At 33.5% G+C, this 12,745-nt stretch overlaps 1 protein-coding gene across 1 annotated transcript in view; it reads right to left on the bottom strand.

Annotated features, from left to right (window-relative positions):
• Nucleotides 1-12,745, bottom strand: part of LOC125050257 — a 106,815-nt gene that overhangs the window by 16,234 nt on the left and 77,836 nt on the right. Inside the window, exon 3 of the mRNA XM_047649985.1 lies at nucleotides 10,644-10,739. Coding sequence (XP_047505941.1) covers nucleotides 10,644-10,739 — 96 coding nt within the window. The remainder of the gene's footprint in view (nucleotides 1-10,643; nucleotides 10,740-12,745) is intronic.

The following is a 12,745-nucleotide window of genomic DNA, read 5'->3' as shown; positions in this document are numbered from 1 at the left end:
CCATTAATACCTCGATTCCGCACGTGTCCCCTAAATAGCTATGCTATATTAAACTATATGTAATTGTATTAAAAGTTATTTTCGTTTGCAATGAAAGTAGCCAGGGAAACGAAACGTAAACTTTCGCGTTTAAAACCCGACTTGTTATGTTAGATTACAAACGGCTAGGTCGAATGCCGTTTTGAGGTCGTTTTCGCGATACATACTTTAAATAACTTATCTAAATTTGTTCTTTCAGTACTAAGTGACTAATCGTAGCGAATTCGGCCTTAATTTTGTCAATTTTAATATTTACTAATTTATTCAAGTACATTAGTGTAATAATAAAGTTTTATAATCAAGCGCTATCTTATTAACATAATGTTGGATTAAATGGAATTTTATTTTCGATAATTAATTAAATAATCAATTTTGTGTTAGAGATAATGCTCTGACCATGTAGTGTGTAATTTACTAGATGTATTTTTGACTACTTGCTTATTTAATTATTACCTATATGTTATATTCATTACAAATTGTATGGAAACTTTACAAAAGTTTATTATAGTCGTACAATTAAGATTCATATGATATCAATAATTACAATACGTATATAATTTATGTCACAGTAAAATCATTTTTATCATGATTTATAGTTTATACCTTACATAAAAGTAATAAATAGGATTTAATTCAATGATTAATATAAAAACCACAAAAAAATACCACTTAAACTAAATATTATCAAGAAAATTGTTTAGAATTTGACGGATGTTTTTATTAACAAATCGGTACATAGTTACAAACTCAACCTGCGTTTTAACTTCAAATAGAGATCGTAGGTTTTGTCCTTTTCACTCTAGTGGCGTTTGAGAATAAAGGAGTGGGACAATATTATTTCACTTAATTTGATCATAACAACCAAAAAATTTTGGTAGATTAGTTAATAAATATTTTTGGTAAGTACTTTATTATTTATAATGACTTAATAAAATATTTCTCAAGGTCAATTAAAACAAGTTTCTTTTAGAACATACTGTATACACATATATAAAATAAACACATAAATACTAACTAAAACTAAATAAAAATATTTTCGCCTACAAACAAGGCGCGATTTCGTGAGATGAGTCGTGGGCGAACTTAAAAATGATGATCTAAGTTTGAGGGTGAATGCACTCATATGTATCGATGACGTCAGACGAATTGACACAGGATGTTTAAGGGGATTTAATTAAAATGTATCAAAGTATTTAATATAAATAAAATCCAATCACAAAACATAATTTATTATACACTAAAGAACGTCCGTAATACTTTCATATACACATTTACTGCCAGTTCTCAAACCGTACCGGGCGTAGAATTGACTAGAAGAACAAACAAATGAGTCGTTTATTTGCAATGAAAGTGTTACATTCAGATTGATTAATTATAAAAAAACCGTACAATTAGCCATATTAAAATAATCATGCAGATGTCATATTAATAATCAGAATGTCATAATAATAAGAACAGTTTAGATATTTACAATTGTTGTCAAAACGTATGATCTAAAAACTCGCCCACATTATTTTGCCTTTAAAAATCTAATCACATTTCCCTTGAAAGCATTAAATAATTTGATGGCCATAACGTTACAATTTTTATATACAGTATATAGCAATACATCGTAGTGCTATATACTGCCGTGTTGGATCCCTCTGTAGATACTGCCTATATCTTTGAATGTCTCTTTGTCACTCTTAAATCGGCAAGGTTTTTTTACAAAATGTTTGCAAGCACCTGCAACCATTATAAACCAGTCTTACCGTCCGATGAAGGAACAGCTCTTTGACTTATAAAGACAGGTAATCTTTCTTCTGTACCTGACACTAGTAGTCGATTTTGGACCTAACCATTCTAGTTTTCATAGAAGAAAAATACCTATTGAGTATTGGTGCACAACCAAGATTTGAATGTTTAGAGTTACACGCTTAAACCACTGGGTTAACTAAATTTAGGAGTATAAAAAGTATATCGTAAAATACAAGACGAATAAACGTTCAAGGCCTCGTTCAACTTCGTCGTGACATGAGATAGGTCACGTCTCAAGCCTCTTTAGATGAGAGCCTTCTTAAACGATACTTATTATTTTTATAATAATCATTACTAAAATTCCAGAACAGTAAATAAATCAAGTACTATCTAAGGGTCCCCGCACATGGGCCACCGGCCACAACCACAAAACGCCGCCACTGGCATATTTCCTGTAATTTTCATACATTTTATATGGACTCGCCGCACACGGTGGCGCCGGTGGCGGCCACACGCTACAAATCGTCGCAGCTTGCTTCTTGTGGCTCGCACCGGCCACTAAACGCCGACACAAAAAGCCGCCACACGCCACTCGCGCGATTCCGCGCCCCTCTCTCCCTTACCTCAGTTAACCTGAAGTCGACGGTAACGCACGCACGTAGTCTGTGTTTCATATAGGTAGATAAATATGGATATAGAATTATTTATATCAGAGATACAATCCCGTCCTGCGATTTGGGATTCAAAAAGTGATAGTTTTAGTAATAGAGGAGAAAAATTGTGGGCCTGGGAAGAAATCTGCTAATTGTTTGTGGGAATTTTTTCGAATACAACTGCCAAAGAAAAGAACATTGAAGTTAAGTTTAATAAAATAATATAAAACCATATATTTCTATTCTATTTTCTTGCCACGCTATTGCTACTTTATTCATTAAATAATCTTTTAACGTATCTCTTGCTCGCTCGTGTTACTGGCCAGCCTGTATTTTGTATATTTTCGAGTCCCACTATTTTCAAAGTGTGACGAAAATTGAAACCATTCCTTTTGCGAATAAAGTTGTGCAAAATGCAACAAGATTTCACAAATCACAATGTCTTCTGAGAAATGAACAGAAGTGTTTAATAGGCGATGTAATATTCTCCATTTGTTTGCTAGTACGCCGAAGGTACACTCAATGCAACGTCTGGCACGGCTTAACCTATAATTGAAAACTTTTTTGTCTAAGTCCGAATATTTTCAAGAATATGGCGTCATCATATTTTCACTGAGGCCAAATGCTTCATCATGTATAGTTCAATGGTTGTCGATTACCGACCTGTCGTGGTGAGGGGATATTTAATGTCTTTCTATGTATCCAATAACTACGGTTTCGTCTTCTACGACGACGTCTTTTTATCAAAAGTAGCGCAATTAAACCTTCTTCGTCAGAGTCCATTATGATACTGCAGGCAAGGGTTAAAAAAAGTAGCAGCCACCGACCGCAAGTGTCGACCACCGGCCACAAGTGGCTGTCGCGCGCTTCAGCTACCTTTGTAGCCGCTTCTAGCTTCTCGTGGCGGCGTTTGTGGCTGTGGCGTGTGGCCCGTGTGCGGCGACAGTAATGCGACAAAATGCAATTTTCTACAAATAGGTATTTGTTTCCTCACTACGATTTTGGAAAGTGAACACAGGATTTACAGGTTTAACCTATTAATCAAGTACGTCACTGAGTCAAGTAGTTCAAAGCGTTTCATTTAAATATATTAGGGAAAGAAAGAAAGAAAAGAAAGAAAGAAAAAACTGTATTATACACAATATACAAGATATTTAGATAAAGTAAAGAGCAGAGTAGTAAAGGGCAAAGTAGACTAAAAATATTCCTAATAAATTCGAGTATAAAAAGAATAAGTGATTTTGATCATACAATTTGAAATATAAACAAAGATAACAATAGTGTTATGTCACATACATTTAAAGATTACATTGAAAAACACTTATCGCATTAAAACGCGTTTACTTACCTAATAGGTATTTTGGCGAACTTTACATGTTCGTGGTAACAGGAACAAATGAAGTAACTGCTGCTATTTTTTCCTCGACGAAGGCATGGCCATTCATTTAACTATCAGACTCCGTCCTTCAAATTTAATACAATAAAATAACGTGTAAATAAAATAACATTTCAACCGCAATTAGTCGCGTTTTACCCAAAATACCAAATGTGTCGTATGTGACGCATGTCACAAGTCACATATGGGCTGGAGTCGTTCATGCGGATAGTGACTCATTTTTGGTACAGGTGTTCTAGATGTTTTTATCGTTACTTATCAGGGGGGCCTTAATTGTAATTTTATTGGCGCTTCGTGCGACACTTTATTTTTATTTTTAAACGCTAATGATGTTTTTGTGTTATGCCTAGTTAAATATTTCTTTTACCCATAAAAGTAATTGGATCATAATTTATACATTTGTTAAAATTAATTGAGGAAAACGTAATGAAAGTGTATGAGTGATCATTAAGAGATTGTATACTTTTATATAAACATTAATCTTGTTATATTAATAAAATTAGACAATCCGTACCAACGTACTGTGAAGAATTCGAAATATCGGGACCGTTTGTTTTAAATTTAATTGAAATAATTGTAAAATAGGGGATATATAAACATAAGACTATACATTTATGTATAACAAAGTTAACATTAATATGAAATTTATCTTTGTGACAGTATTACAAATTTGTGTTACTGTCATGTTTAAACTTCACACATATACCAATATTATAAAGAGGTACGGTTTGTGAGGTTGTTGGAGGTAGTCTCGGGATCCACAAAACCGATTTTAAAAGTTCTTTTACCAATAAACGTTTATTGTTAGTGTGAGACTATATATATATATATATTTAACTCGAAAAATGAAAAGACTTCGTGTTAGTTGAATTTGCAGGTCGGAAAAAACGGTCGAACGAACACGTTTCTTACGAACGCTGCCTTAACGGTGAGAGATATATGATTGAGTTCTAGGGAAAAGTTGTAAAGCTAATGCCTACAAAAAAGGCAGCGACAGCATATGTAAGTAGCCGTGCGTGTTGATAATATTTTACAGACGCGCAGTTATAGTGACGCAAAAGATTATCCGATATCCAATTTAAATTTACATAAAAATAAATTCAAAGTAATTGCATTAACTTAAGTCAGCAGCAGCTTTGACGTCAAAAAAATGCCATTACGTGTATGTGACGCATCGGCATAACAATAACATGACTTTGAAGGGGTTTCCTTGAAGCACAGATGATCTACACGTTATAACCTCTACTGACCAACCGCAATTTTATTGTGTAAAATACGTTGTAACTACTATATTATTATTTTGTTTATAGTATTTATACCTAACTTCACGAACTATCGCCTAAATATTATTTTTTTATTTAGCCTACCTTTTAAATAGCTACATAGACATATGGAACATGATATGCTACCATATAAAGACTGTTCGCTTTTCCGGAATAAAACTGGTTTAAGGCTTTTCCGTGCAACTTTTAATTTTCTCTCTCCATAAAAACCTTCCTCTCACGGATTCATTTTAAAATACTCCAATTGGTGCAGCCGTCTTCGAATTTTACGCTTTCCAACATATTTTGCGATTAATATAATTTTTGATATGTATAGTTGACATTCATGACTCCCTTTTCACTTTTCGACTTATCAAGAACAATTTAGAGCTCACATCGTCAAAATATCGTTATTCGTTTAGATCCCGAAATTTGTCCGAGATATTTAAGTTATATCTTGTCATGGTATGGAATTGATATAACGCACAAACAAATACACTCTTTACCACTCCATGGCTCTGATATCCCATACAATCTGAGTACCACAAAAGCAGGTACAGATTTATTTCCTCATACAAGACAAGACCGTCAACTTAGAGCTACCTAAATCGCAAAAATATATTTCGGACCCAACCAGGTGTTTAAAAGAAAAGTAAAAAATCATTTAATCATATAGGTAACATAATGTATACTTATGAATCGTCAGTAAAGAAATACATATCAATGCTTCGAATTTTACATTTACTGCCAGTTCTCAAATCAAGGGCGTAGAACGGGAGAGAAGAACTGGCAATAAACTCCCCGCCACTCTTTTTAATCGCCATTTTTTTTACACAACGTTTGTAAGGAGCTGCAGCCATTACACCATGTTCCACATGACATATCAAGTAATTAATAATAATAACATAAATTAAAAAAAAACAAAGAGTTGTCCTCTATCAGCAGGAGGTTTAACCTGACGGCTCGTAATTTCCCTCGTAAATTCCCTTACATCTATACTCTGTAAGCTACACGTACATTTCAATTAAGGATGAACCAGTTGCAATTATATGCAATTTGAAATCATAATCAAAGCGTGACACACCCCTATTGTTTACAAAATGACGAAACCCCGTCCATGGGGATGAATCTGACTCAGACGTGACTCATTTACAATCAATCATTATCATTATTAATTGAATGACTTATGCCATTGTATAGCCTTATAAAAATTCTAAACGCGTAGGGAGTGACTCAAATTAGATTATGTAATTGTTTTCATTATATAATTATACTAACGGACCGACGGACGTTGTCCTTCACACAAAAATAACATTTAATTGTAAATCTAAAACATACACGAACCCAGCCGGTTAGGAGTTTAATTACAAATTACAGAAGATGCATATCTCAAGATGTAGTTAATCAATAACTAAATATTGCGGTATAAATATGTTGCAGCTAAATTAATATGTTTTTGTTATAGATTCCTAAGTAACGCACTACTTGAATTTCCCTAGTTGTGTTTATTGACTAAAGTCTGTAAAGAGCTTAGGAATAAGGCCTTTATAACCATTATAGCTTGCTGATATTTTTATACAACAAACTTTTAACAAAAAAAAGGGTGCGTGTACTTATGTACGCGCGTAAGAAGTTATACTTCTTAGGCATTATTAAAAATAGTTTTTGATTGCATGCAAATAATTAATTACAATTAAATAATCAAAGACTGGAAATGGAGTCATTATAGTCAATAAAGTTCTGTTACATTTGAAAAATTGAATAAATAAATATTTATTATTATTCTTACATTAAGTGTAAGCCTATTATTATAAATTCTATTATTATTCGAATGTTGTTTTTAAATTATGTCCAATGCCGTAGCATCTTCCGTGGGCAACTTCATTCTGTTAATTTTGTGTCACGGTGCGCGCGCATCGTAAAATTTCACTCTCATCAATTTCTCATAACGCGCCTAAAGAAGTATAACTTCAATAAAAGTGTTACAACTCATTTTCTTTTGTTTGTTACACAGAAACGTAATGTTACATGTCTTTCATAGAATGCTTGCCATTTAAATTTTATTATAGGCGTAAGTATGTGTCAACGTTGCTTGTGGCAAACTGTGGGCGCTACCAACATCTGCATCTTGCGAAAAATTAGACTAATAGTCCATTCTATGAGTAAATTACGTTATAAGTAGGTGTTTAAAGATACTTATTAGTTATTGTTAAAATAAGTGATATTCTATCTGAAACACGATAATGCTTTCCTGTCCTATCTTCCTATCTTAAGGATAATTGGTGCGATAAGAATTTCCTATAATATTTTGCAATGATCGAAGTCTTCAATGATTCTCATAGCGTTTTATAGAGCTGTGTTATGACACGACGATGTCCAAAGGAATGATTCAGAGAAGATTCTTATCATTATCTCGCGTATGTCAAATCTAATACGTTTTTGACATTCGGGATTCATACTAGCGCTAGTAAGATGAAACATCACTATCTCTTATCAGTTCGTCTTTATGTGACTGAAAATGTATCAAAATTGATATGATTTGCTCAAGACTACACCTCGTCGTAGAGTTCGAGCCATTGCGTCTGAAGAGCTGAACAAAAGGTTTACAAATGAAGTTTTCAGTCAACCAAATTATTACCATAATACAATAATAACAAAACAAAAAAAAATCGTGTTTGCCGCGTGATGGTCACTAATTATCGACTAATTTTCTTTGGCAGCCTATGAATTTAAAGTAAATTCAAAAGTCGTCTACACCTTGGTAATTCTAATCTTAATATATATAAATTACGCGTCACGTTGTTTGTCCGCTATGGACTCCTAAACTACTTAACCGATTTCAATCAAATTTGCACACCGTGTGCAGTTTGATCTAACTTAAAAGATTAGACTTAACATCTTAATTCATACCAGCAATATTATTTTATTGCAAATTATTTGTTTATTATTTGACAGTCACAATTCTAACAGATGGCGCTGTGTTGAAAGTACCAACGTTTCACATAAGCTACAATTTAATGGCATAACCTCCAAAAAAGCATGGTAGTCTCCATGACTGGGGTTCTCCTACCGTTTCCGTTGAATAGTTTACTACTATGTAATATAACAAAAACCTTAGCCACAGCAACGCTTGGCCGAGGCTGCTAGTTATTGGTAAAATATGTTTATTGATTTATCAGATGCTTCTGTAAATCATATTTCACATATGTGGAATAATATAAAGTATGATTAATTAAAGATTATTTAATCGGCGATGATACTAGAAAAGCTAATTAACGATTACAGATTAAAACAGATTATTGGGGTAATTATTAGTTATATTATCAAGTTTTTATTTGATATTTCTTCTTTTGTATGATAATGATAATACCAGCTTTATCAAGTACGTACCAAGATGCAAATCTATATTATTTTTCCGTTCATTGTGTTCTTCTTTTATGAAATTCTAAAGGCAGATGTATTCCATACAAGACGTATGGAATACATCTGCCTTTAGATTATGTTATTTTTATCATCATATCATATGTTCACATCATATGTTATTTTTAAATAAATATTTCTTATTTTATTTCCCTGAAGCTCCAAAGTTTAAACAATTGAACTGTGTACGATGTTTTTACTTGCTTGAGTATTTTCATGAAGCATTTGGAAATGAGCCCAGTAGGTCGTAGTTGATTCGGTAAGTTGATTGAGTAAGGTCATTTGTTCTTGTTTTATACATAATTAGCGTTATAAATAATAGTCCAGTTTTTATTATATTCGTGTAAAAATTTAATGAAAAATAGTTCAGAAGAATTCGAACAAAAGTTCTAAAGAAATTGAATGGGTCGAATGAATGAACATTTATTAAGGGCCATTGCATCATCTGTTTATAACATTAAGCACATGACTCAGGCAACTTAAAAAGGATGCATTCAACATGTGTACGAGTGACCGAGTTCGTTGGACAGAAACAATCATTCGAGAGTTGAACGACTCTGAGTCACTCTAAGCTACTATCTATGTACTTGAAAGGTCAGATTAGCGCTTTATAAGTGCCATTCAAAGATTATTCTATACATTAATGATTCATAGCAGTACGGATAATGAAACAGTAAAAAATCTTTTTGAAAACTTTCTCATTGTACATAATTGTTATTGTTTTTTGTAGGAAGAATTCCTACTATATCTAAATGTCAACGCACTGTTTAAGACGATTTACGATGTATGCAGTTATATACCTGTAACAGTCCAGTAGAAAGGTACTACAGTATACAGTACGGTATATAAATATTTGTTGCTATATACAGCAAAAAATGTGGCAGTAACTTTTGTACGAGGGATGTTCAATAAATATTGATAATATGATACCCTTCTCTGATTCTCCTTGGAAGAAAATAAAAATAAATACCGGTAGGCATAGTCTTAGATATAATAATAATAAAAAACAATCAATATTTTTTTTAAATAGAAGTCATTTGTTTTCGTCAAGTCGGACATATCTTAAAAATGGTTAAAATTGAAGTTCGCGCGGTAAATACCTCTGCTGTTCGAGTAGAATATCACTGCTTAATGTCGGTTTGGTTTACAAACCGTTGATCTTATTCGTCCCTTCCTGAAACACTGGGTGGACCGACGGTGGGGATCGCTTTCCTATCGGCTCGTTCAGGTTCTCTCTGGGCATGGATGCTTTGGGAGTTACCTGCATCGAATCGTTGGGAGAGAGGCGACACCTGCTTGTCATCATTGTGACTGTAGAGAGGATACGGTGAGGCACACTGTTGAGGAGTGTCCGGCTTGGGACGGCTTTCGCTCGGTCCTTGCTGATAGCATTGTTGGCAATCTGTCGCTTCCACTAATTATCCAAAGAATGGTGGAAGCTGACAATGACGGCCCATGGAATGCCTTCAAGGCTTTTTGTGAGGCCGTCATGACTGAGAAAGAGAATGCGGAGCGTCAGCGCGAAAACAATTCTGATGCTCCGCCGGTAAGAAAACGACGACTGGGGCAGCGACGCCGTGCTTTCGCACGTCTGCCCTAAGTTAAGATGCTGATGATTTGTTCGTGGGAGGAGTCACGTTGATATTGTGGCATTCGCGTTTGGCGGGGGTAAGGATAGGGCACAGCTGTTACCTGCCTCCGCCCTTTGGCGAGCCGAAGGCATCCGTCAGGTTTTAGTGGGTAGGTGTGTAAATATTATGTCTGAGTCCCACATAATCCCTGCTGGAGTAAAATTCAGCAGGGATATGCGTAAAAGCATTTCCTGACGTTAAAAAAAAAAAAAAAAAAAAAAAAAGAATATCACTGCTTGAAAAATTATATTATCCTAGTGATTTCAACCTATTACTGCGATACGAAGTGACAACAAAAATATAGCTCATTATTACTAATTATTTCTATGTCACACTTAGAAAGCTTTTTTTGCAATGTTTTAACGTCTTCATTATCTGTGCCTTATCTGAATATTGGCAAAAAACGAAGCGATTAGTCATTGCTTATCGTGTCTTATCGGTAAATTTAGTACGAAAATTGACAGTATTTCAAGGAAAATTTTGTACATGCATTTGAATGTATTACCTTGGGGGCGGATATCTCGTGGAAGGAACTCGGTCTGGGCGCGGGTCCAGCAGCAACGCAGTCAACCGGCACGCTGTAGTCTGCGCACAACGCCGCCTGCAAAAAATCATCACTTTATGTAAATTTTGAGAGAATATAGACTAAATACTTATTAATTAAAATTTGACTTAAAAATTTAATGATAGTAATTATTTAATGATTATATGATTAATAATTATAGTATAATTCAATAGTTCTTGTCCGCATGACTGCGCTTGAAATCGAAAGCCAACTTTGATATTTTCAATATCTTTGATACTATGTCGTAATTAGTTTCCTATTTGAAACTGTTTAATCCTTTGTAATATAATGCTCCTATTGCTAAATTAAATAGACAATATTTTCAATTAAATAATTAAGCCTTGTACGGTTAAATAACATTTAATAACGCTAAATGCAGCTAAACAAAAAGAGGCTTTTTTTATTTTAAGTTTACTATTTCTGTTTTTTCCATTTGGAAAAGACTATAGGTTCTAGAACAATTGATCAACGGTGCTTGGGATCTCAGAGCTTTCTATAAATAGCGCTAGGGGTACTCTTCCTCAGGGACGATTTTTATCTTTCGTAACAACATAAATTAATAATGATAATATTTATCTACTTCATACAAATACTATTACTACCCAAACTACTTCGGACACAATAAGTGATAACAAAATTCAAAAGAAAACAATCACAAGAAGGACGATGTGAGATTTGGTTAGCGCGTGCTTGCATTTACCCCTACTTCGACTTAATGTACTACTTTTGGAAAAAAATATTATGATAACGTAATAATATATTTCAATAATGCGATATTTTATCACGACAATAATAAAAGAATTTACTATAATGATTCATAATATATGTACGTAAAATTCCTTTTAAGACAAATTTGCACGCCATTATTTGTTGCAGAATTTCGCATATTCTGCAACAATAAAGTTCTGCTTTAATTAAAAAATCACCACAACACTTTTGTATATTCTGGCAAATATATTAATATTACTTTCTTCATAAATTTTACCGTAGCACCACCAGACAAACAAATTACTTTGTAAACTGCCACAAGCTTCTCACAGAAAAACCATCTGAATATTCAAATCATTTACAATCTTTCCATTTAGAGTACAGAGTTAAAAATAGCGCACATCAATCCAATAGCTAAAACAAATTAGATCCGACGGAATCAATAAAGACCCAATATAAAAGGAATTCGATACACATTCGTAGTCCAATTAATTGGTAGTAATTATCGTTTTGTGGAACTCTCATTAATAACTCGAGGTTTTATTAAAAAAATACATTTCAAGTACTTATTATCACAAAGTACGACAAGTATCTTGTATTATGTGTTTACCGTCTACTTATTATTATTAAGTGTAAGTAGAAAAATGTGTAGTTTTTGTATTTAAGTAACAGGTTAAGTTATTTATTTTTAAACTTTTAAAATTGTCAAAAAAAATTACAAACTGTCTTAGAATCAAAACAAATATCGCCGAGTCGACTTTACCTCAGGATTATTCGGAATGATGACTAAACTAGCAGAAGCGGTTAAATTACACGATGAGAAATATACAATTCTAACCTCTATTTTTAAAAAATACAACGCAAAAGTTAAGACTACGCAATCAACGTACTATACCAATAAGAGTACATCATCAAAGCATGTACCTATAGGTAAGTATCGTTTGACTACATGTATGATATTAAAACCCGCATAGCTCAAATATCGAGTTATGCAGACAGGCTGCAGATGATGGCTTTTCCAATATCGTCTGGCTATTTCTTAGTGCTTAGATATTCTATTTAGCCTAATATCGTCGAAAGAGATTTGTCAACGTCAGAAAACTCTTTGTAAAAGCTTATCAAAGCTGCCCTTTGTGGACAAACACCTACGCTCATTCTTTGAAGTTTAATAATGATCTCGTTGGAATTTCATCAGAATTTCAATAGTATCTCGGTAACCATATTGTGTTTAATTAAAAATATTGACTTCTCAACGCCTGGCTCCAATTTTTGTGCAAATTTGGCTCTTAAAAACACATTTTAAGGAAACCGGTACGTCTTAGGATAAGATTCAC

Source organism: Pieris napi, chromosome 6 (assembly GCF_905475465.1).
Source record: "Pieris napi chromosome 6, ilPieNapi1.2, whole genome shotgun sequence".
In the NCBI taxonomy this organism is placed as follows: domain Eukaryota; kingdom Metazoa; phylum Arthropoda; class Insecta; order Lepidoptera; family Pieridae; genus Pieris; species Pieris napi.
The sequence above is the reverse complement of the archived record's forward strand: the minus strand, read 5'-3'. Positions and strand labels throughout refer to the sequence as shown.